Source organism: Podarcis bocagei (assembly GCF_964188305.1).
Source record: "Podarcis bocagei genome assembly, chromosome: 5".
NCBI lineage: Eukaryota > Metazoa > Chordata > Lepidosauria > Squamata > Lacertidae > Podarcis > Podarcis bocagei.
The window spans coordinates 48197664-48223452 of NC_138129.1; the positions used below are offsets into that span (position 1 = coordinate 48197664).

Consider the following 25789-nt stretch of genomic DNA (forward strand, 5'->3'; position numbering starts at 1 on the left):
TTCTGGTGTAACATACTATCGCTCAAAAGCTTTCCCCCCTGTTCTTGATCTGAAGGCCAAGAAGTAAGGCCATTTCATTGTTCCATTCTGTGCCTCCGTGACCTATTATGAACCCAGGGATGCAGGTGGTGCTGTGGTCTAAACCACGGAGCCTCTTGGGCTTGCCAATCAGAAGGTCAGCGGTTTGAATCCCCATAATGGGGTGAGCTCGCATTGCTTTGCCGCAACTCCTGCCAACCTAGCAGTTTGAAAGCATAGCAGCACAAGTAAATAAATAGGTACCACTGCAGCGAAAAGGTAAACAGCATTTCCATGTGCTCTGGTTTCCGTCACGGTGTTCCGTTGCACCGGAAGCAGTTAAGTCATGCTGGCCACATGACCCAGAAAGCTGGTCAAGTGCCAGCCCCCTCGGCCTGAAGCAAGATGAGCTCCGTACCCTATAGTCTCCTTTGACTGGACTTAACCATCCAGCGGTCCTTCACCTTTTTTCTTTTCTTTTCTTACCTTTTATTGTTAAGCCATTGCCTATTCCTCCCTGTACCCTCTGGCTACCCTGACTCTTAACCATGCACATTGGGTCATTCTGAGAAGCTAACAAATTCAACAGGGTCAAACAGCAAAAACAAATAGTAAAATCAAACAGTAAAAACACCATATAAATCATAATATATACAACAAAAATAGCCACTAATATAAGGCATATGTCCACAAACCTGTTCTGATGTGTGTGTACCTCCACAACAGTGAGTAAGTAGAGCCAACTGTCATACTCTAGCCATCCAGCCACTCAGTAATGTTTGAAGTTTGCCTGCAACCCACAGCTCTGTTTCATATCTACTTCTCTTCTTCGACCACCTTTTCCCAAAGCCTCCATCTCTTCTACCTATCTTTAAGTTTCTGTTTTTTGGTCCACTGCCAACTCTGCCTCCTTCCCTTAGCCACATTGCCCTTGGGCCTGTGCATAATTTTAATCCTTGAAACTATTTGATTTCCCTCACAAACAGACTCTTTGCCAAAATGCTGATGTAGACAGCTTCACTACCTCCGCAGTTAAAAAAAATAAATGCTTGTGAACATTCCATGGCATAAATGTTTCTCAATCACAGCCTTTGGTTTCACTAGCACAAAACATCTCAAAAGCATTACAACAGTGTTTTAATAAAATCCTTTATAAACTGACAAAGTAGCAATGTCCTTAGTTAACATCCTTATGGATTTGGATCATTGAAGGCTTGTGTAGCTTCACCATCTCCACATTTCACCTCATGGGAAAATGTAAACAGATGAAAAATTAAATTATGGGAAACAGCTGCAGAACTGTCCCTTACCAGGACTGACGCAATATATCAGCAGTATTTCCTAAGCACCTTCCTGTTTCAATAGGGAGCATACACATACCATAGAAGAGATCCCTTCCTCCTCCTCCTCCTGAATTCGTTTCACAGGTTTTAAGAGATGCTGGAGCTGCTTGTTGTGCCGAGACAGCTGAAAACGTAAAGAAAACAAACACTGAATTGCCAGAGCCTAACAGCTGACTACAAAGTCATTTGTGGATAGGTGAAAGCTTGTTTGCTTTGAAGCCTGATGTCACTCAGTTACAATCATTAAAAAAAAAGTCTTTGCATCAGTGCATCCTTTCAGAATGCACATCACCAGTTCAACCAAAAGTAGCGCTGGTGCCCATCATTTGGACAGGAACATTGGGATGCTCCTTGCTGGCAGGGCTTTCCCACCAATGATGGAGCAACCTCCATAGCAAAGGTTAGGAGAGCCAAGCCGGGCTGGGTGGAGGGATACCTCCATCACATCTAAACTCCCTCCAGCACAGCAGATTGGGTTTTTTAATTGCTCTGCCCATCAGTTGTACCATTGCTTCCTCCTCCCCATTTAAAGGTTTATATGGAGCTGTGGGATGAGAGTATGGTACACACACACACACACACACAACAATGTACTTCCTTGATCTTGGTTTGTGTGGAGAAAGAAGGAATAAAAACTGAAGGTTAAAGCAGATTTGAGTTTGAAGAGAGAACAAAACCCCAGATGTCTATTTCTTTCCGTTGGAAGTGTGTTGTATTGCATGCGGGTCAAGACTGCAGCTCCATCCACCTATCAACTGAGGCTGAAATCTTCCAATGTTGTGCTTGAGAAACTATTTTAATTGGTCTGGGGGGAGAATGTGGGAAGAGTAACCCTTTCTAATCCACCCTTCATCCTCAAGGGCACCAGTGCCTAGGAAAAGGGAAAGGAATCTTTATCAAGCAGTAAAGCATTCGTACAAAGGATACCTGTAGGGCTAAAATGTAGATGTTGTGTCCAACTTCCCGAGGAGAAACATCAGAGTTCTCACACTCTTCTTCTTGAACATAGGCTTTCTTAATGACATCAACCTGTGAAATATTTGACACATAAGTCCTGGTCACTAAAGCAGGAATCTGCTATAGGCAAGGCTATAGCAATAGAATAGTAAACAGGTAGGCTTGCCATATGAGCAGAGAATCTGCTATTCTGTGAAGAATTTGGTATCCTGAGAATCACAGCTTTCATTTTTAATAAGAAAATGCACAGCTTTCCTGTTACTAGCTCTTGTAGAGAAATGGACTAAAAATCTCAGAATCCAGAAGGGTTGAAAATAATGCCCTGAGTCTTTTTCCCTCCCACATAGCTGCCCCATCTTAGAGTCCACAAATTCCAACCCACCTCACCAACCCCTTATTCCATTCTAGTCTTTGCCAAATGTTTCCAAGTAGTATGGAAACCAAAGGGCAGCAAGGCAAATGCTCGTCAACTGACCAGCTAGTGTCTCAATTTTGACCTTACTGTATTATGGTCTCTGGGCAAACCTCAGGCTTGTGAGCTGATGAAGACCCTTCCAGGCCTATTTACTGGGTGTGAGGGATCTCCCAAGGCCATGTCCACTCTCCTCAGGTCACTTCCCCTGTTTCCATGCCATGTCCCTCACAGACCCTGCTTCACACCCTCTTTGAGGGCTTTTGCCTGGCTGGAATGTGTTCTTGGAACTGGGACAGAGTGTGTGGCTTGTCTTGTTGGAAGATGGAGATAAGTGGGTACAGAAACCTTGGGCTTTTGCAGAGTCACATCCATTGCTCTGCCTACTCCTGCCTCAAACTCTACCCACCATTGGCATGAGGCTTCCAAAATGTTGCCAGCAAGGAAATGCAGTCCTCAGCCTGAAAAATGTTCCACACCCCTGCTATAATCTATTATTCTCTTGGTCCCTCTGCTGAATTTGCCAAGGAGCAAGGTAGCTGGCATATTGTCTGAAGAGTGCTCAGAGATGCTACCCATCTAACTGTTACAGAAAAGATGCAATGCGGCAGCGAGCTGCAGCTAGCTGGAAAGCAAAACATGGTGGGAATGTTGGGACTGTACCGTGGGAACAAAGGGACAGTCTATTCACAGTGCTGAGCACCGGAATTAGCTCAGAGTGTAATTTGACCTGTACAGGAAGTACAGGAGGTGGAGTTTGTCTCTCTGCTGTTAGAGTTTGAAGAGAGCAGGCGCGTTTCTCTGTAACGCTGCAAGGACAGAAATAAAGACATGTAAATATATTTCTGTCTGTCTCTTTCCCCTCCCTGGGGGGAGCAGGGAAGAGTGGTGTGTCCTTCTCACGCTGAGGAGGATCGCCGATCGCAACCTAGCCTGTATCCTGCCGGGAAACGCAGACAGGGAGGTCGACAAGGAGATCAAGCCGGGTGCCTGGAGAGTGGCCAGTTTCTCCTGATAAGGCTTGATTTCCAACACTAACATGGTGCAGACTAAGACCAGTTACTTAGGAGCAAATGGATTCCACGTACGTGAAGTAAAACAGGTTATATTTCTACAAGGCTCTGTCAAGAGGGAACTGCAAAGCTGATAAAGAGGAGGATGAGAAGCTGCTTAATGGGTGGGTGTCCTATATCCCAATTGTGCTCCACACAATTCCAGGTCCCCTTTATTTCAATAATGATTTGAAGTGCAAGAGATCTCTCAAAAGCAGGAAAAACCACACAGAGCTATCCCAGCCCCCTCAACCTTCTTACCAATTCCTGAGGCCGAAGGCTGATGAGAATCCGCTCGGCATTCTCACTGTCATGCCTGCTCTCCATCAGGGCCAGCAAAAGCTTGGAGGCATTGTCCTAATAACAAACAAACAAAAGATACTGCAGTAAAGATAGATGGTTTCAACACACCATGTATCCAGAGCGCACTCACTCTGCAGAGGATCAATCCTCCATCAAAGCTACAAGAGAAATCAGGATTCCAAAGGGATGAGGGAGAGCAAGGAGGAACCAACACACACTATGATTGGGTGGGCAGTATTTGAGAGGCAGGAAGTGGACGAAGTTTGGTGCATGCAAAACCCTGTTTTGGCACAAAGAGCTAGAATGATCACATTCAAATACGTTCTAGTCTGACCATGAAATAATTGCATGCAGGAAGTCTACCCCCAACATGAAGCATCTCTTGCCATCCCATATCTCCCATCACCACATTTCCAGCCAAGCCATCTACCTTTAGCTGAAGAACCAAGTCCATTCGGTACTTGCAGAGGGGGCTGATGTCATTGAGGATCAGGGCTGTGATGATGTCTATGCCGTTTGACTCATGGGTCACAATGCAGCTCTGTGGGTTAATACAAGCGAGTTACTCAACTGGCTCACAGCCGACTCAAAATCTCTCCTCCTATTCAAATGCTGAGACATAAAAATTGATGCTCTATCCAGCATCTCCATATTCTGAGTGTGTGAATCAAGCTGAACTCACGATTTCACTGGATGATGAAGCAATGCGATTTTATCCACAAGTCAGTTGGGGTTACCTGGTTCTCATGACAGGGTCCCTGGCAATATTCTGTCAGTGTCTCCAGAGTCTGGGTGATGAGGGCCACATTGTATTCATTGATGTAGAGGCCCAACAAGCCCAGCCGTCCTGTGGTACTACCACACATAATATCCAGAAACTGCAGGGTTTCACACACCAGATTGTAGTTGGTTTTATTGTTCTGACAGCGGAGGAAGTTCTGTGAAACCAAGAGCAGAGTTTAAGAGGCATCTCCGTGGCAGGCATCTTTTCAACAGCAGACATCACTTGGATATGAGATATGCAGCAAAAGGGACCCATTTCAGTGCAAGATGCCCACCTGGAGATCCCGGTTGTGATTCTCACACAGCAGCTGCAGGAAGCGAAGAATTGGCTCCATGATCAAGACGGACACACCCATTTCATTGCTTTGGCTTCTATCCCTTGCATCATGGCCAGTCCGGAGCCCTACGCCCATTGGATAACGGGATGGGGCGCTGGGCAGCATGAAAGATGTGACTCGTTCTGCAAGGAAATCAACACTTGGTTACTGGCTTAGCGTATGAGCTGTGGCAACCTGTCTGGAAGGCCTAAAGCCAGTCTGTCTGACTCTTCAGAAAAAGAACCCCCAACAGGCATCCCCCTTTGTTCCACTGAGCCTCTCCCTTCCTGTAAGCATCACCCAGCAGCTCAAGTGATGTCCCCTTTTTGACACTCTGGAAGACCCGGCCACTGAAGACTTTGTAACGTACTGACAGAAGGCTCACCCATTTGCTGTCCTGGAGCATGGCTCCTACCAGGAAGCTGAAATACCATGTGGTTTAGGCTGGCAACAGTGATACACACCAAGGATCCCTGCCCCCAGTAATTAGGTGTTTCCCTAATATAGTTATTGCCAGCCTGGATGACAGACAGCCTTTCACCTAAGCTGGGTGTTTCCTGGAGCTTTAGTTTATTAAGGACCAAGTTAACCCTACATTTGCAGAACGCTGAGGGAGCTGGCTTAAAGATGGATGGAGATAAAAAATTAGCACCCATACTGTTTCTCAGTGCAAGGAACCTTTATTTTCCCATGGAGGGCTGCATTCCTTCAGGAGTAATCTATGGGGGAATGCTTGCTGGTGATGGGCAGGGCCAAAGTCAGCGTGTGGGGGAGCGGGGTAGAGCAAAAAGTGGTTGGGGCACTTCTATCTCTCTGTCTCTCTCCTCGTCATCCACATGAGGTTGAGGGTTACATGTGACCCATAAACCACAGGCTCCTCTCTGCTGTCACAGGCTCTGGTGAGCCCAGAATAAACTGGGTTTCCACATACCTTTGCTGGTATGGTCTGGGGAGTCTTTGTCCTCACGAGGTTTGTTGCCAATATCGCTCATGTTCACAGTCACTGTAGACTTGACTTCCTGCTGAGCTTTCTTCATCCGGTCATGCAGAACTTTAAAGAACTTTTCTGACTTCTTGTCACCCGTCATCAAGTTATAAAATGATTTCTTCAGAAAGGGTGGGAGGAACAGGGACAGTAGTTAGACACTTAGTCCTTCTTTCAGGCTTCCGATAAGCATTTGGGAAGCCGTTGCAAAAGAGCAGGGTGTTGGATTAATGGGCCTTTGGCCTGATCCAGTGGGGCTCCTGTTAAGTTCTTATCCTGCTAGGACCGACCATTTCTTCCAAGGCCATCTGAATTACCTTTAGCAATCACAAGGTCTTCTGACAGGCAGTTCAGGTTTCATATTACAATTGGGATCTGATGGTCACAACACAAAATTCCTATCCTGCAGATTTCCACAAGCCAGACTCATACTAATTAACATTTTCCAGATTGTATCAAGAAGGAAAAGGATAATGACCACAATGGAAGGAAGGATACTCAACAGAGGAAGTCCATGGTTTGATCTGCACCATCAGATATATAATATGACATCACGCTTCATCAACAATTTCCCTGAGAGGTAGGGAAGTTAAAATCTTACAAGATTTATGATTCATGATATAGTGGAGGAAAATTATACTCCCATCAGCTTTTCAAAAACTTTTAGAAAAGCTTAAATTAGAACAAAGTTGGATATGTGTATTTCAAAGTTAGTTATGCCTAGATTAGGTTTCTAAAATAAAGGAATGTTAACGGTAAAGTGAAATGTTGTCACAACATCACAACATGCTATTTTAAAGATGCACAGTAGAGGGAGCAAAAGTTGTTTTAAAAAATCTATTACAGTCATACCTCTAGTTATGTACTGCTCTGGTTACGTAACTTTCAGGTTATGAACGCGGCAAACCCGGAAGTGTTTACTTCTGGGTTCGCCGCACACGCAGAAACAATCTGCACACTACGCGCAGTAGCGATGCTCTACTTATGGACTTTTCAAGGTGCAAACAGCACCCCAAATGGATCGTGTTCATAACTAGAGGTACCACTGCACTACAGTTAGGCATCTCAAGGGTATGATTTTAAAGAAATCTGGCTAGATGTCTTACAACTCATATAGTCAACCAACTGATGTAATATTATTATTTTTTAAGGGTTAATTCCACCAAACATGTTTTGTACTCACTTGCTGGGGCACCCAAAGTCGTTGCCGCAGGATCACATTACACCATGGGACAGTCAAATTTGGTAGCTCTGTCCCTGCCACGGTTGAGATATGTACCCCACAGTCACAGTATGGCATTAGAAGTTAAACTGAATTTACACTAGGCAAAAAGTGAGCACTTGGGTAGTTATCTGAACTTAAGTGGAAGCTGTCGCAGCAGACACAAACCTGTATCTCTGTGTTGCCCCCGTCCAGCAGTCGTATGGCCAGGCGGATGCTTTCCTGAAAAATCTTCTCATTCTTGGTGTTCATGATGAGGTCAGACACCAGCTTGGTGGCCCCTTCTCTGTCCAGCCGGCACTGAATGGCAGCAATGACTGACCAATCCTGATCTTGGCCTGTAGGCAAAAAGAACATTAGGGGAAGAGGGAGATGGAGGCAGCTGAACAGCTTAAAAATCATAACTTAACTAATACAGGGAGGAAGGCTAATTCAATAGTTAATGTGTCACCCTCAGACATGGAAAAATACGGTGCTCCGTTTAATTACTACCCTCGGGCAGTTTATGTGACTTTGGCCCAATCAAGCACAAAAAGATGCAAAAACCATTGATGCGATTAAACTGTATTAAGGGCTACATATCAGCTTAAGTAGCTGGTGATGGTGAATAATTTGTATTTGCAAATAGTATTTGCTACCTTGGCTCCTCTATCCATCAGTTTTCTCTCTGCTTGGCCAGGGATACTAAACAGCCCCCTGGTTCACAGTGATAGCTTTGAAAAGCGGAAGGTAAGGCCCAAGGCTCAGTGGCAGAGCACATCTCCTGCACATAGAAAGCCCCAGATCCAAGCCATGGCAGGGCTGAAACCATGAGAGGGCCACTGCTAGTCTGCACCAGGAAACCCTGAGCTAGATGGACCAGGAGTCTGGCTCACAGTAAGCTGGATGCAACCAACATGTGCACCTTCAAGAACATCTGAAAAGCCAATCCTATATCTGTGTCCTGCACACCTGAGTGGCAGAAGATGGATTTGAGGGACTCAGAGAAGGGATGGGGAGAAAATGACACAAGAATGAGGAAGATGAAAGCCTGAACTGCAGACCACTTACCAGTTCCAGAAGGGTCAACAATCTCCCCTTTGGAGCCAGACCTCTTGGTTTGCAGATAATTAGACAAAAGCATTTTCCTCAGTGTGTTGCCCTGGCATGAGAAAGAAGTGGGAGGAACTGCTCATCATGATCATCATTATCTTTTGTATTTCAAACCATAACACAAAGTTATCTGGGTGGTTTACAGTAAAAAAAGGGGGGGGGAGAAAGGAAAGAAATATAAAGCATAAAAGCACAAAGTCAAAATTAAACAAATGTTGAAAATACACAGATTAAAAACATGGATTTAAAAACTGAGAGGCCCAATAACTGGTTTAGGAGGCTTAGGTAAATAGAAAGGTATCCATCCACCTGGCACTCAGAAGTTAACAAAGATGATGCCAAGCAACCTCATTTGAAAAGCTGATCCATTAACAGTGGTGCCACTACCAAAAAGGCCCTCTCCCTGAGAATTACTCCCTTACTTCATTTAGTGGAGGTACCTGGAGCAGGGCCTCCAAAGAGGATCCTAAGGTTCCAGTAGGTAAGTATGGAAGAAAGCTGACCACTGTAAGGAACAAGATGCTGGACTGCATAGACCTTTGGTCTAAGCCAGCAGAACTCCTCCTAAGTCTTTAATATTAATGATCCATTTCATTCAGGCTCTCAATGAATGAGTTAAACTCTGTGAAAGGGCAGTGACTGGACAGTTTTTGTGTAGTTAAGAGATGCAATGTCTTGTTACCAAGAAGGGGGATCCTCTCAGAACACGGCCTGGCTCTTTGCCCAGAAAGCCTACCAGGGAAAACAGACTGAAAAAGCGAGTTTGCTGTGGAGGTACCTTATATGTGAGCCCAAACCTCCTCAGCCACTCACCCTCTCTCCATATTTGTTCCTCTTCATCAGCATCTGCTGCAGTGTCCTCAGCACCTTAATGCAAAGCTTCTCCTCACTTTCCATCAGGTCTTTGGTGTGCTGGACCAATCTAGCAACACAAGAAGAATTCCTCTCATTTCCACTACCAGTATGCACACCCACCCATAAGGAATGTTACAAAATACCAAGGACCCTGTTCCTAAATAGACAAGTCCACAGGCCACATCCGTCTTGCCAACCAAGTCTCAAAGCCTTTAATTCTTTCATGCCAGCACTTTTTATCTCCTCCTTCCAGGAGTAAAAAGTAAAATAGGTAAGGGTGGCTAAGTCCAGTCAAAGGCGACTATGGGGTTGCGGCAATCATCTCGCTTTCAGGCCAAGGGAGCCAGCGTTTGTCCACAGACAGCTTTCTGAGCCATGTGGCTAGCATGACTTCCAAGACCCACTTACTTGGAAAGGAAACCGCCACTTTCACAACGCTGGTAGGCTTCCGTGCCTTCCATGAAAAGCAGTTCTGGGCGGTGCAAGACGTCCACCAGGACTGAAAGTTCAGCTTCTACCAGGGGCTGCAAGCGCTCCTCCAAGGAATTGATGATGTCCTGGAAAAGCACAGTGTCGTCAGGGCAAAGCTAGATGCAGCTAGATGAGATTATGCTGCAGCAGCGTGACATTTGTTACTGAGCGCAGAATTCAGCATCCTGAATATCTTGGCTTTTGTAGAAAAAGGAAGATGCAAGTTTCTAGTTCTGAAGCCTGCAAAGAGAAACCTGAAAATGTGTGGGCACAGCCAGAGGGTAGGATATCAAGTACAGTGGTACCTCGGGTTAAGTACTTAATTCACTCCGGAGTTCTGTTCTTAACCTGAATCTGTTCTGAACCTGAAGCACCATTTTAGCTAATGGGGCCTCCTGCTGCCGCCGCGCCGCCGGAGCACAATTTCTGTTCTCATCCTGAAGCAAAGTTCTTAACCCGAGGTAATATTTCTGGGCTAGCAGAGTCTGTAACCTGAAGCGTCTGTAACCCGAGGTACCACTGTATACGAAAGATCAGAGCTCCCATTTATGCAGGCTTCAGAAAGGCTGTCACCTTTTGGGCACACAGAATTGGGAGTTTCCTCAGAGTAGCGTTCAGATTTTTATTTCTGACAGAAGAGCACCCTAAGCCCTTCCTTAGGGAGAAGCACACCCTGGATATCTTCCAAACAAGACCTCTTCTCAGTCCCTACCTGCAGCTTCTCAATGATGTTTTTATAGTCCCACTGGTTGGTTGTTGCAGAGACCCGAGGGAAAGTGCGTGAGGCTGTCTTGTAGTTGGAGGCATTCCTCTGTGCATTGCTGATGGAGGCACTGTTCAGCTGGGAGCTGACGTGGGCATCAAGGTCCATGGGTAACGCAATGGAGCGGCTCTTGGCTGAAAGGAGAGAAGGCTTACAAACAAGGAAGGTGCTCCAAGGTACACCCAGGGAACCTGGGTAATATCCCACAGCCCTGGTTCTGGCAGATCACCCATGCCAAGCCTTCTTTGAAGAACTAGTAGACCCCATGTTGGAGACCACAGTTGGCCGCCACTGATAGGAATTTCAGCCATGCAAGATCTCAGGTGCCTAAACTGCAAGGAGAGAAGATTTGTAGTCCATCCAAACCAGATCACTGAAGGATGTAGGTCTGATGGCTTTTTCTCATGTTGACCTCAGGGAACAAAGCCCAGACAGTCCCCCTGACTCACTCAGCCCAAGACAGTTCCTTACCAACCATAGCCAGCGTGCGGATGCAAGCTTCCACTGAGCCCTTGTGTTGCTGCTGCAGCCAAGGACACTCCAAGAGCCTCATGGTAGACTGGAGGAGCTGCACCACAATAGTCTGGTGGGTCTGCAAGAGAGGTGAGGCATTTAAGGGGTATGTTTCAGCACATTGCTTACACTGCTGTATCAGCTTCTGTTTGGATACAATGAGAGGAGGGGACCATGAGATTAGACTATAGGTGATCCACAGATCCTGGAGTTTTTAAGAGAATGTAACAGCAGCTGGGGAGGCCTGAACAGGATTAGGGCTGTGGTACTGGGGAAGGGTTAACCCTTTCCCCCCATACCATTTTCCCAAATCAAAATTGCAAAATAGCAGTTTAACTCATAGAGGGAAACATAAAAAGTATATTTGCCCCACGAAGCTAGCAGCAGTGGGTGGGGGGGGGGACAAATTGGATTAAGGAAAAGGTCAGGCGAAAAGGGAAATTATTTATTTATACATACATACATACATACATACATACATACATACATACATACATATTGTGGCCATCTGGCTGGATTTCCCCAGCCACTCTGGGCAGCTCCCAACAGAATATTAAAAACACAATAAAACATCAAACATTAAAAACTTCCCTAAACAGGGCTGCCTTCAAATGTCTTCTAAAAGTCATATAGTTGTTTATTTCCTTGACATCTGATGGGAGGGCGTTCCACAGGGCGGGCGCCACTACCAACCCTCTACAGATCTGATCTGATTTTGCTGTATTTACATTTAAAAAACTAAGCAAGGTACCCAAATCATGGATCTCTCACTGACTCGTCTAGTTACCCTTAGAACAGCAGCTTATCAAATCAACCTCTTACAGTGGTTTTGTTTTTCGATTCTAAACTTGAGTTGAGGATCCACTCAATTGCTGATTGCTATCCTGATTCAAGTGGGAGTGAAAGAAAGAATGATAATATAAAGTGTGCAAACTGAATCCTAATTTTTAGCTATGGAGAATATTCTACTTCTGCTTCAGCAGGTGACACTGAGCTTTTCAAATACCTTTTTAGCCAACAAAGTATAGGCCAAGCCAAGTAGCATTCACCTTATGAATGCATCTGTCCCTCAGAAGAGAAGGGAAAGGCATGCTACAGCTGGCCTATGTAGACACAGAATTATACTGCAAATCTTGTTCCTTAGAAGTACTGGGACCAGTGACATCCTTCCCAGTTCACAATTATGGTCCTACGCTGGAACGGATTTGAGAACCTGAAGCTACCCATTTGTACCTGTAGCGAGGTGCTGTTTTCAGAAAAAGGAGAGCTGAAGAAAGCATGGATTGTGTCCAGCACCACAGTGAGTACATACTTCTCCAAAGAGGGATCCGACAGGCGCTTCTCACGCTTCTTGCACACCTGTGGAGATGGAGATGAAAAAACAGGACTTCACCTTTCAAAGCACTCCTTCAACATTATCTTAGCAATCCTAACCACAACCCTATAAGGTAGGTCGATATTATTATCATCCTCCCATTGCAGATAAGAGGCTGTGGCTGAGTGGCCTCCTTCAGGCCACCTAATGAGTTTGCGGCTGAGACAAGTTCTCAGTTTGAGACTCCTCAGCTCATGCTTTTAGTGCCACCATTCCACCAGAACTGTTGTGGTGGATTATAGCTCATGGGACCAGAAAACAGAGCATGGAGATAATATTTTCAGAGTCCAGGTGGCATCTGTGAGACAGAAGACTGGCATCTCCTTCCCTAACGCCAAAGTCAGGGAACTGTGCAGAGTTTGTCTGTACCATGAATTACCAGTATTCTGTAATAGTAGGCCCTGGCTTGGGAGTTCCTAGCCTTGGGGCATACTGCCAAGCAGGAACAAATGTGCATTGCCTACAGTCATAATGGCACAGTATAATTTGAGGAAGCAATTTCTCGTCAGACGAAACACAAGGACAATAAAACAGCGTCCTGCTTGGAGGACGGCATACCAGCTCCAGCACACTGAACAGTAATGAAGAGCCAAGACCATCTAGCTCAGCATTCTACCTTCCAGCTGGCCACATGCCAAAGGGAAGTTCACAAGCAGGGCATATCAGGGATATCTATTCCCTTCTGACAGCCTCCGGCATTTGGTAGCCAGAGGTTTACCGTCTTCAAACTCTGAAGTCACGCTGGCTATTACAGCTAATCCATTTGCAACTGAGCACCAAGAAAATACAGAGCACTGTTTTGTTTTACAGCGCCCCAAATGAAAACTGTAATCAAAAACACATTGGGTTCCATAAATTATATTTAGTGCCCCTCTGAGGTTCTTTCTGCTCATTCCTACATTAATGCCACCCTGCCTTTTCATCATGGCTAAGCGCCACTAATAGACCCATCCGTCACATGTGGTCACTAAATCCCATCAGGGTTTTTTTTGTTTTAACAAAACAGCTATTTTTGCTAATGGCCAACAAAGCACCTTCAGCAATGAATTCTACAGATGGATGAGGTGTTGTGTGACACTTCCTCCTTCCGCCAATTCTTCAGCTGACTAGCTGTTCATATAACTGCAGTCAGCGAGACATCAGGCTTATGCTATGAGCAAAAGGACTTCCTTTTCACAAGGGCAGTGGGAACCTCTCTCCCTCCTCCCATTATCCCAGCCATGCTATTTAGGTACCAACACTTGCCCTGGCCATGTCAAGAGTGAAGTTCTCAAACAGCGTCCAGATGTGGTTGCTAGTGTAGATCTCCTTCATCTCCACCTCTGTGTCCACGTAGCAATGGTTGACAAAGTTGACGTAAGCAATCTTCACCTGAAAGAGAAGAAGGGATGGGTCAGAAGCCCCTGCCTGGTGTGGAATGAGAAGAGGCAAGGCAAGAAGCCTCCACACTTATCCCTTCATACTTCATAGGAGCATCTCTGTTTATATTGGTACCCCCAAATGCTTCCCTGAACCCCAATCCACATCTGTACACGAAAACGGAAAAGGGGGATTTGAGCCAAAAAAGGGGGCTACTTCAGCATCTAAACACTCTGCTGCAAAGAGCAAAGGGTGTCCAAGATGCATTCTTACAACTCCATGATGAAGATTAAGACTTCTTGATGGCCAAATGAAGCTTCCATAATCAGAGGAATTATGCCACTGCGTAGCAGTTACTGGAGACTAATGGCAAGAGACAAATGCCTTCATGCTTTGCTTGCTGGCTCCCCAGAGGCAACTGGCTGGCCAGTAGGAAGCAATGCGCTGGTTTGATGGACCCCTGGCCTGATCCAGAAGGATGCTCCTTATTCTTACAGTGACTGGCTATAAGGTCGCCCAGTGGGTATCATGGCCAAGCAGGGAATGGTTCATGTCTGACACTATCCATCACATCACACTAGGGAATAACCACCTCACATGCATTTGAAAAGCAGATTTTCCTTTGTTTGGAATCATGACTCTCCCTAGAAGGGCAGCAACCTGGAATACAGGAACAACCACAAAGCCATAGCCTTTCAGTGCCTGCACCTCAAGCAGCGGCCCACATCCTGCCCTCACCTCCGTGATGCAGTCTTCGTGAGTGACCACTCGCACCACGTCCTCCAAGGGGAGGAGAGAGGTGCACTTGATTTCTGTGTACACGTTTTTGCCTTCAGCACAGGCTGCCAGCAGATCCACCAGAGAGATGTGGTACATGAGGGGGCTGTTCTCCTCTACTCCGTCCCGGGCTGCTGTCATCATCTCCAACATGTTGGCTAGGGAGGCCTTATCGTTGTAAAACACCACCACGTCATCCCCAGCATTGGTCAGCTGTGGGAAAAGGACAAGGAGACTAAGCAACACAGCCCAGAAACAAAAGTGGCTAATCTGTGGTTCTCTAGGTGTTGCAGGACTTCAACTCCCACCACCCCTGAACATTGGTCATCATGATTGGGAGCAATGGAGGCTGAAGCCCACAGGTTCCCCATCCCTGCTCCAAAAGGTTGGCAAACATCTGCAAAACAATAGTACTTTTGAGCCCCTCTCCATCCCCTCTCCACCTGTATACAGGCTGTGGTAGAGCTAAAGAGGAATGCCTCATCCAAAAGAGAATATAATTCTAAGGACCTGAGATACAATGAGAGGATGCCAATTTTACAGCACAGTAGTCACTGTGATGGCATCTCCTGGATGGGAAAGTCCCTCTTCCCCATTGCTTATACACTTAAGTGTTCTGGTTTTTCTCTCGTATAATTTCACAACCAGTCTGAAGAGTGAAGCCCAAGCTGAAAAGCTCATAGTCTCAGGCTCAATAGGGATCAAGCCATATACTTGGGTCTGAGAGGTGCCTGAGAGGTAGGGGCAGCATTATAGCTAGAGGTGGAGCTCAAGATCCTGGGCCCCCAAATAATCACCCAGAAGGCAGTAGGTGATGGTGGCAGCTAAACAGTCCCTGCATCAGCACTTGGGCCACACAAGCAAGCATGCAACCCACCAAGGCTGATGCTGGCATTGATGCTGGTCACCACAGTGCCTTCCTTACTTCTTTTTTAAAAAGCCGTTATAGTCAGACAGCAGCTATTCAGGCCTGTGCATTGTTACGGATGCTGATGTTGTTGTTATTACCTTCCTACCACAAAATGGCGCTTCTTCCCTTCCCCCCAAGCCAAGTCAGTTTTTTTTCCATCCATGAGATTGTAACTGCATCTGCCACAGGCCTGGCACTCTATTAACCCAGCCAGAAACATGCAGCTTGACGCTTTCCCCCTCAAATTACGGGAGAACTGCAGGCAGGCGATTCAGTTAGGGACTGAAGGAAGCCTACACTTGAGGCTGCCTGATTTACCCTACCAGCTTTAAACCCCAATTTCCTTACTGCTAGAACAGGACTTCCCATCATCTCCTTGTGTCGTGATCTGTACCTCACCCTCCTCCCTCTTTTTGCTCAGCCAGAGGGGAGGGGGGAGAGAGAGAGAGAGAGATGGAGCCTCACCTCAGTCATGATCATGTCCTGGCACTTCTTGATGTACTTGCCCTCAGCCTTGATGATGGTGTGCAGGAAGTCCAGGTACTGCACATGGCGTCCGTGGGTGGCCAGGCAGTGGATGAAGTGCTGCAGCACCGTCTCGTTGATCTCGGAACACAGCTGATAGTTGTTCAGGAAGATGTGCTGCATTGTCTCTGCTTCCAGAAGCTGGCACAAAGAAAAAGGAAAGGTGAGGCCTCAGGAGGCACAGCAGGTGTCACTCATACCTATATCTGGCCTTGATCATTGGCTTCTTGGAACATCTTCCAGTCTGTTTCTTTCTTCTGTCTGCTCAGTGTCAGATTAGGACTGGGAAGACCAAGGCTCATATCCTCATTAAGCCTTCTGAGGGATGTTAGGACAGTGACAGCCTCAGGCTAACTTACCTCACAGGGTTAAAAACAGGGGAGGGGTAGAGAACCATGTAACCCACCTTGAGCTCCTTGGAGTAAAGAAATAGCATAAAATAAACAATATCCCATTTTTCACCCATAGCTTTTAGGAAAGGCCTAGACAGGGTTTTTCAACTGTATCCTCACAGCAACCCTGTGAGATTAGACTGGGATACTTTGGGCTCCATGGAGACATGGCCTCACAGCCCAAGTGGGGCAGTGAAGCTACAAGCCTCTGTTGTAAAGTCTGTATTGGCTGAATCTGAACAGAAACAGGAGATCTACGCGAAATTGTATCTTGCATGCCGCCTGCACACAACATTTCTTAGCCCGCCCCCCATTTATTTCACTTGCTCCTTCTCTTACCCCAGGGGTGAGGAACAAGCTGAGCTGCTTATGAAGGAGGGCCTGGTTTTCTTGGTTGCCAGCACAAAACTTCTGCAGGAACTGGTGGGTTAACTTCAGGATCTCCAACATCTTGGTGTCGCCCTGTTCACGGAGAATAAAAGGTAGGTCCTTGTGCAAAGTCTTTAATGTACCTTAATTTGAGTAGACCATGAGTGGGGTGAAGTGGCATCAAGATCAGGGGACACCTGTATGGGACACCAACACCACCAACCTGGAGCTCTCCCCTTCTCACCTCCTCGCCACACCCTACTCTACCCCACTGCTGGCTCCCCCATGCCACTGCTGACAACCCCACAGATTTAGAACAGCATTATCCCCATGAGATCTCCAGCAGCCCAGCACGTTCTGCTCTCCTAATCCCGACTGCCACTCATTCATCTCCTCCTCCTCACCTTCTCATAGGGGATCTGCAGGAGGTCCAGCATCACTTTGTGAGCATCCATATTCTTCAGCAAGCGCTGCTGCTTCTTTCGCATCTGCTCACCAACCCCACACATTTTATTGAGCCGCTCCAGAATCTGAAGGAAAGCAAGTTGAAACAAAACATAATCATAAACCACCGCCCAACAGGAGATGAATTAGTGGTAGAAAGCAACTAGCAATCTTACCCCTGATTCTAGAGAAGCAAAATGAGAAGTGCCCTCACATGTCTCTCCAGAATCGAGAGATGCTGCTTAGCCCAAGGTATATTGTGTCTGTATGGATTAATTGCCACCCCAACCTTCCTCCAACAAGCTCAGGGCAAGGTTCTCCCCTCTTTCCTCACAACTTCCCAAGAAGGAACGTCAGGTGCAAACGCTTACCCCTTTAACCAGCTGGTAGTTCTCACTGCTTTTTTCTCCAGGGGTCCCAGGCTCCTCATCTGCGGTACGCTGGGGAGGGGAAGGAAATAAAACTATTCAGGCATCCTTGCAGCAGCTAATGAAGAAGAAATCCAAACTTGGGTTTTCCGCGAAGCCTACTCTCCCTTCATAGCAGTCAAAAACCAGGCTATCCTATATTGTACACAAACTAATCTTTTAGGTACATATTATGCTATAGTGTAATAAGCGAAGCCAAACCTGATTCAGAATGACTACCTTGTGTCATTTCACACACACACACACCCATTCCTTTTCCCATCCACTTTTTCCCATCCACTTTTTTCCTTTTCCCATCCACTTTTTGTCATAGATACTCACAAGAGATCCAGGATTAGCAAAAGCTCCCTGTCGAGGGATCACTCAGTGGCAAAGAAAATGTTACTGCTGAAATAATGTGTGGAATGTTCTCAACCCAGGCTTTCGATTCTCATTCATTCATTGTTCAAAGCACACCCAGACTTTGAACCAGCAATGCAGAGGTCTCCCTGCCTGCCCCAGAGCTGCTCCAGCTCTACCTCTTTCTTCTCCTTTTTTTCTCCTTCTTGTCCGTCTTCTCCCTTGGAGCTGCCCTTCTTTTCCACCCAGAGCTCAGACTTCTCCACCATCATGCGTAGTTTATCCAGCTCTGACTTGATCACTTTGTAGTTCTCAACATCCTGAGCCGAGATCAGCAGCTGAACCTGCATTGAGATACCGTGAAGAACATCTGCTGATGCTGCTGGCTGTCAAAAAAAGAACCAGGACAACGGCCTAGCTCTGTTAAAAGATAGCATGTGAGACATGTATCTCTCTCAGTTTGTTCAAGGGTTCCTCAGATGGCTACGATGCCTCTAATCATGAAATTTGCGTGTAACAAAGAATGTGTGGAGGCACACACTGGCCCCACACTGATCTCAGACGGATGGGAATCTTAGTGAATCAAGCACCACCTGATGCACACAGTACCAAGGCAATGCTTGTTCCTTTCACAGCTAGGTCCAAACAAAGTGAAGCAACAGCCAAGTGGCCAGTTCCATCGAGGAAGAATTGTAAGACAACTCTGAAAGGAAGCAGATGTAGATGACTTGCTGGCTGGCAGAAGTCACATGGCACAGAGAGTTACCTGCTTAAAGGTGTGCAGGACCTCCTGCCTCTGGCTGAAATGTTTGAAGAGGAGCTGAAGGGAACCTGAGACAAGTGGGGCGTAGTCGTGCATGGTCAAATGGATCAGCACCCGAAGGAACATCCGGCCTCCTTCGTCATCGACTTCTAACATGCTGCTTGTTTTCCTGCCACCAAGTTGAAAAAAGGACATCATATCCAACACTGGTTTTGCAGCTTCAATAATGATTTGCATGCAATAATCCTGATGTGTTGCATTATCTAAAAAGCATATTTTTATGGTAGCTCCTAGTGATTCATTATCTCCTATGCCTACACTTTTGGCTGTGAACAAAGAGATGCTCTTTGAAAAGGGCAATTGGGAGCACTAAGAGCTGGAAGTGACAAGAACTTACCCAACCCCAAACATGGCTTCAGCCTGCTCGCCTATCCGGTCCAGGTTCATTGCTGCAGCTGCAGGAAAAGGAAATGCATAGGAAGTAAGCAATGCTGTGCACCATTAGGAGACAACTCAGAGATTATAATGGGGAATGTAAATAAGAAAGGAAGGGAAAACTAATCATCTGAACAGCTCCAGATTTCTGACCCTGTCATCTGTCTCTGTCTCAAAGGTGGGGAGCCACTTTTGGCAGGATCCAAAAGTGGCCAACACTCCATGGATAACTTTGACAGGCAGCTGGCCCACCTTTCAATCATCTGATTTCATATGACATCAGATGCATCCTGTGAGGTCAGGCATTTCCTGTGAGGTCAGGCAGAAAACCTCAAGCTGCAGAGGAAGAATAGGGATTCCTCCTTCACAGCTGCAGCTTGAATCTGATACTTTTAAAATCCAATGTCCCTTTCTGTTGCCATGCAAAGGAAGATATTTGCAGCTGTGGCTTGAATTCAAAATGCACCAAATGCAAGCTAGGGTTGCAAATGGAAAATCAGAAGTGCACCCAGGCATGGGAAAGACGGGCATGATTCACCCTAAATGGCTAATAATAATAATAATAATAATAATAATAATAATAATAATAGTTCCCCACCATTGCTTTCCTGTTTAGAATGCAGATGGGGAATCTGTAGCTCTCCAGATGTTGCTGGATTCTTATCAATCACAGTCAGCATGATCAATGGTAATGTATGATGGGTGTTGTAATCCAACACCATCTGCAATTTTACGGGTTCCATTGATCTGCAGGTAAAGGTCTAACACCTGCCAGCTTTTGTATTGTCTATTAAAGCAATATGAAGTTAGAAAGGAATCAATGACACAATTCAAGTAGGTAGAAAATACAAGGGAGGTGTAGGAGATTACTTGTGGAGTCAAAGGCTGGAGCTGTTCCATCAGCTCCACTGTCCTGCATGGGATAGACCTCTACAAATTCTTTCTTGAAGACAGAGAGCAAATAGGAGATCCTGTAATCCAGACGTACATTCAGGATGAACTGAGGAAGAACAGAGAGTACGGAGAGATAACCAATCAATCCAATTTGCACACCTTTCCAACCTTTCATCATCACTTTCCCTTCTTAAGCCCCAAGTCACTGTCAAGAAAAGGTCCATCATGAGCAACTATTGGTGTCACATGGTCACAAGGTCTCAGGAATTTCAGACTTGCCCTAACCTGCAAAATTTCTAGAATTTTCAGCTTCGTTTCCATCACCACAATGTTTTCATTTTCTATGCTCCTTCCCCTATCAGCAGGTTCAGGAACTACCACAGCATTCATATTTGAGGGACCAAAGATGGACTGCTTCCTGCTCAGCACCATAGTTGACATCATCTGGCCGACACCATGGATGGACCTCCGGACATTTTTCCCTGGAAGAGCAACCACAAAAATCATGGTCAAAGCTGGTCCTACTTACATAGACCTCTTGCAATGGCCATTTGCTGACTTTTGCTGGAGATCAGCAGAAAACGCACCTCCGCAAGCATAGTACAAAGAAAAGTACTATGAAACTGAAAAATATCTGGTCTGAGTCCTTGGTGGGTAAGCAGAGCACATTTTTATTTCTGTGCTAATTTCAAGTTATTTCCCCTCATTATTCTGTCAACATCTTTATTTCTTCTGAATTGTCGTCCAGTGTATGAATATTCTGTGCAGGTCATTATATGATCCTTGCCAAATTACACCCCCAGCCATGAAGAGCGAGTCATGGTCATATCCATTAAGTGAATCAATGTGATGTACAAACCAAAAAAAAAAAAAAGAAATGTGTAAGGTGAATTGTGGGGTTTTACTTTAACCATTTCTGGCCTATCAAGGTTAATGGAATGAATTATGCTTCTTCCGTAATTCGTAAAACAGAGGTGGGGAATCTGTGGCCCTTCAGATGCTGTAGGACCACCAACTCCCTCCAGCCCCAGCCAGCATAGGTAATGGTCAGGGATGATGGGAGTTGAAGTTTAGCCACATGTGAGAGCCACACGTCTGTCCTACCTAAGACAAACAACCCCTGTCTAACGCCATACCCTTGCAGTGCTTTATTAGACTGCAGCATTTAAAAATAGATGTTATTTTTAATTTAAATGATGGCATTCACCCTTGGCTCATAAGACGAAGACTGACTAGACATACCAGTCATATCATCATTGTACATGGCCTGCATCATCAGTTGAGGGTTCTGGACACAGTCTATGATGCCAAGAAGAGTTCGTGTCAAGCGCAGCAGCTCACTAAAGCTATAGAAGCCAAAGTAGATGAGATTGTGGGCAAGACTGACAACCTGGGGGGAGAGAGAGAGAGAAAGGTTTTATCAAACTAGTGAAGATGAAATCACCCTAAGCTTCAAAACGCTCTTGAAAAATGCCCCAAACTACCAATGAGGTCAATAAGAGCTGATGGTGTCAAAAGCCATCCAGTGGCAACTTATTTTCCTGATAGTGCCACCTGACAGTGGCAGCAGTGAGAACTAGTTCTTCCTCGGTCTTGGGGCCAAATTACATGTGACATGAAAGAGCTTGTGGACCAGATCTCCCTGTGCCTTTTACTTTTGTTAAAAACAGCCACTGGAGCCCAAATCTGAATTGAGCTTGCAGCATTGGGGAAGGTGGATTTCACATTTTTGAAGCTGCTATTAACTGGGGGGGGGACATACAGGTATTCATTGTACCTGTATATTTCCCCCTCTGGTTAATAAAAACTTCATATAAAGGGAATACAGTGGTACCTCGGGTTACGAACTTAATTCTTTCCGGAGGTCTGTTCTTAACCTGAAACCATTCTTAACCTGAGGCGCGCTTTCGCTAATGGGGCCTTCCACTGCCACCCCGCTGCCGTGCGATTTCTATTCTCATCCTGGGGCAAAGTTCTCAACCCAAGGTACTACTTCTGGGTTAGCAGAGTTTGTAACCTGAAGTGTTTATAACCCAAAGCATTTGTAACCTGAGGTACCACTGTAACGTCATACTGGGTAAATAGCATGAGAGGAAATTTTGTTTTGTTTTGTTTTAACTACCACTGGTGCCATGGAGGCTGTTTTTAACAAAACATTGAAAGATCTGACCATGTCACATGAATTTTTTTCCTTTATATTATGGCTCAAGCCATGAAACCCAGTGCTGGAGGAAGTGGTATGTATGGTGGGGTGGGGAGGGGAATCTGGAAAATGGGGCTTGGCCAATGGTGTTTAACGGCTTTTAAAAGACACTGATTTCCATATTTCAGTTTGACACACAACAAAACACTGTGTGAATGGAAATACACCGAATTCCACAGAAAGGATACACATTGTTAATTGACAAATTGTACCAGAACTGATTGTGTACCTAAAAACTCACAAGCCCAGTTCATGAGGGCTGTGGAAAGGAGACAGTCACACACAGTTATATTATTTCAGTGTTATGTGAGATAGTAAATAGTAATAACAATATAGACTCAAAAGGAACCCAAAAACGCTTGTCTAGAATACAGGAAAGAACCCAATTGTTCAGCCTGCCATTATATGACAGGAAACAAAGGCAACCCCCAAAGCCGCAAAATATAACCTGGATTTCTTCCCAGTGTGGACAGAACCTATGGAAAAACAGAAGATAGGACATCCAAGTGCAACTATTTTATTAATTTGTTTTCTTACATTTATATCCCATCTTTTTCCATCACAGAATCCAAGGCAATGTACATCCAGGCACTGATCAGACCCAGAACTGCTTACATTCAGCAATGTATGCCAGGGCCAAACTCCCAGAATATGGCAAAGGGAAACTGACCTCAAAAGTGAGCTTGTTCTTCTCTTCATTAGCAAAGGGCACTGCCTCACTGACAACATTGTTGAGATAGTCCTCCACAAACTCCATGGTGCTGGCAAACTTATTCTTTTTGTCATCCCTTGAGCTGTTCACATTGGCATCATAGCTGCAAAGGAGATTGATTGAATGAATGAATGAATGAATGAATGAATGAATGAATGAATGAATGAATGAATGAGGTACCTAATCTCCACCACAGATCAACTCTAGGCTTTCTGAATACATTGAATTACAGGTAATTTACGGGGAGGTTGAGTTCCTGGCCATTGCACATATAAGCAAACCTGCATAAAGCCAAAACCACCACCCCTAGAAAACCATTAAAAAACCCATTTTAAAAACTGCTGGAAACCCCTCAAGTCTCTCTGGCCTCCTTCGATCACCCTCTCCAACTGCCTCTTCCACACCCAAACATTCTCACAAAGGTTGCTGGCCATTTTTTTCCTGCTCTCCCACCCTCTTTTTCCCCATGCACACTACAGTGGTGCCTCGCAAGACGAAATTAATTCGTTCTGCAAGTCTCTTCGTCTTGCGGTTTTTTCATCTTGCGATGCACGGTTTCCCATAGGAATGCATTGAAAATCAATTAATGCGTTCCTAGGGAAACCGACTTCAGACCAGGTCCGGGGACAGTCTGTCCCCCGACCTCTTCTGAAGGCTGGGGGGGGACACAAGGGCTTTTCTTCCCACCCCCAGCATTTTAAAAAACCCTGGGACAGCGGAGGACTTCTCCGCTGTCCGGGGCGATCTTAAAATGCTGGCGGGCGGCATATTAAAATCGCCCCGGACAGCGATTTAAAAGCCCCTGGGAAGGCAGGCAGGGGGGACAAAGACTTCCGCCCCCTGCCCGCCTTCAGAAGGTGTCCCCGCCCCCCCTCCCCACTTCGGAACAGCTTTCCGAAGTGGGGCGGCTGGGGCAGGTGTCCCCGCCCCCCCTCCCCGCTTCGGAACAGCTTTCCGAAGTGGGGCGGCTGGGGCAGGTGTCCCCGCCCCCCCTCCCCGCTTCGGAACAGCTTTCCGAAGTGGGGCGGCTGGGGCAGGTGTCCCCGCCCCCCGCCCCTCTTCGGAACAGCTTTCCGAAGTGGGGCGGCTGGGGCAGGTGTCCCCGCCCCCCCTCCCCGCTTCGGAACAACGTTCTGAAGTGGGGCGGCTGGGGCAGGTGTCCCCGCCCCCCTCCCCACTTCGGAACAGCTTTCTGAAGTGGGGCGGCTGGGGCAGGTGTCCCCGCCCCCCTCCCCGCTTCGGAACAGCTTTCCGAAGTGGGGCGGCTGGGGCAGGTGTCCCCGCCCCCCCTCCCCGCTTCGGAACAGCTTTCCGAAGTGGGGCGGCTGGGGCAGGTGTCCCCGCCCCCCCTCCCCGCTTCGGAACAGCTTTCCGAAGTGGGGCGGCTGGGGCAGGTGTCCCCGCCCCCCCGCCCCTCTTCGGAACAGCTTTCCGAAGTGGGGCGGCTGGGGCAGGTGTCCCCGCCCCCCCTCCCCGCTTCGGAACAACGTTCTGAAGTGGGGCGGCTGGGGCAGGTGTCCCCGCCCCCCTCCCCACTTCGGAACAGCTTTCTGAAGTGGGGCGGCTGGGGCAGGTGTCCCCGCCCCCCCTCCCCGCTTCGGAACAGCGGGGGGGAAGGCAGGCGGGGGGGGAGCAAAGACTTTTGCCCCCCGCCGGCCTTCAGAAGAGGTCCTCTTCTGAAGGCCGGCTGTGGGCGAAAGTCTTTGCTCCCGACCGCCAGCATTTCCCTATGGGCTTTCGTCTTGCGATGCAAGCCCATAGGGAAATTCGTCTTGCGAAGCGCCTCCAAAACAGAAAACCCTTTCGTCTTGCGGGTTTTCCGTCTTGCGAGGCATTCGTCTTGCGGGGTACCACTGTATTTTCAAACCATTTCTTATTTCCCCCCTATGTACACCATTTTTGCATCATTTTAAAAATCATCATCATCATCATTATTATTATTCAGCAAAGCATGTAAAGCTGAGGGTACATATGGTAAATAAGCATAAGTTGTGAGTTACCTGCAATCACACTTCCTAGAAGGTTATTCTACCTGGGCCATCCATATTCTCCATACCGCCAGATGGGTAGTGTATAAATTATTATTTATTATTACTATTATTATTATTATTACTGCGACCAGTGAAGAGGGTGGGATATGCACCTAGATTAGAGTTATTCAATCTTGGTTTCCAGATGTTGCTGGACTACAAATCCCATCATCCCCTGCAAGCTTAGCCAATGGTTAGGGATGGTGGGAGTTGCAGTCCAACAACACCAGAGATCTAAAGTTGAAGAACACTGTCCTAGTTGCTATGGTCACCCCCATACATGCATCCCCTTGTCCTCCAGATATTCCTTACTCTTTGATGGTGATGGCTGTAGGAATCTCAGTCCACAGACGTGCAAACTTCACGGGCATCACCTTCTCCTGTGGATCCCTGTCCACATGTACATGCAGCATGAGATGACAGAAGGAAGCCCGGAGGTCAAAGGGCAACATCTCATCCGCCATGCAGAGGAAGATGAGCTCCACTCCCAGTTGCTTGGAGATTTCCTTAATGGCCAAGTATTGCCTATCCATGCACATGCGGGCAAACAACTTTAGCTGGTATCTGTAAAGGGCAAAAGCAGGGGTGGAGAGGAGACAAAGAGTGAAAAGAAAAAAGTCACGTAAGTATGAGCATGTGTGGAAAGTAAAAAAAAAAAAGAGCAGATTAAGAATTAGTAAAATCGAAGACTCTTCCATGGCAGTTCCCTTGTTCTTGTTTAACAAAAAGACTTACAAATGCAAAAGTG

The 25789-nt window shown here is 46.5% G+C and overlaps 1 protein-coding gene across 2 annotated transcripts in view; it reads right to left on the reverse strand.

The window, feature by feature from the left end:
* ITPR3 (inositol 1,4,5-trisphosphate receptor type 3) overlaps positions 1-25789 on the reverse strand; it is a 107180-nt gene that overhangs the window by 14437 nt on the left and 66954 nt on the right. For both annotated transcript variants that reach the window (XM_081195791.1, XM_081195792.1), the window contains exons 19-46: positions 25354-25605; positions 22970-23114; positions 21339-21486; positions 20382-20578; positions 20073-20202; positions 19165-19222; positions 18771-18936; positions 18184-18348; positions 17609-17677; positions 17198-17323; positions 16764-16886; positions 15973-16173; positions 14559-14810; positions 13707-13832; positions 12320-12445; positions 11045-11165; positions 10523-10707; positions 9748-9896; positions 9298-9406; positions 8443-8533; positions 7561-7730; positions 6117-6291; positions 5144-5328; positions 4823-5023; positions 4516-4626; positions 4044-4139; positions 2289-2390; positions 1399-1485 (exon numbers count right to left, since the gene is read on the reverse strand). In XM_081195791.1, coding sequence (XP_081051917.1) covers positions 1399-1485; positions 2289-2390; positions 4044-4139; positions 4516-4626; positions 4823-5023; positions 5144-5328; positions 6117-6291; positions 7561-7730; positions 8443-8533; positions 9298-9406; positions 9748-9896; positions 10523-10707; positions 11045-11165; positions 12320-12445; positions 13707-13832; positions 14559-14810; positions 15973-16173; positions 16764-16886; positions 17198-17323; positions 17609-17677; positions 18184-18348; positions 18771-18936; positions 19165-19222; positions 20073-20202; positions 20382-20578; positions 21339-21486; positions 22970-23114; positions 25354-25605 — 4066 coding nt within the window. The remainder of the gene's footprint in view (positions 1-1398; positions 1486-2288; positions 2391-4043; positions 4140-4515; positions 4627-4822; positions 5024-5143; positions 5329-6116; positions 6292-7560; positions 7731-8442; positions 8534-9297; positions 9407-9747; positions 9897-10522; positions 10708-11044; positions 11166-12319; positions 12446-13706; positions 13833-14558; positions 14811-15972; positions 16174-16763; positions 16887-17197; positions 17324-17608; positions 17678-18183; positions 18349-18770; positions 18937-19164; positions 19223-20072; positions 20203-20381; positions 20579-21338; positions 21487-22969; positions 23115-25353; positions 25606-25789) is intronic.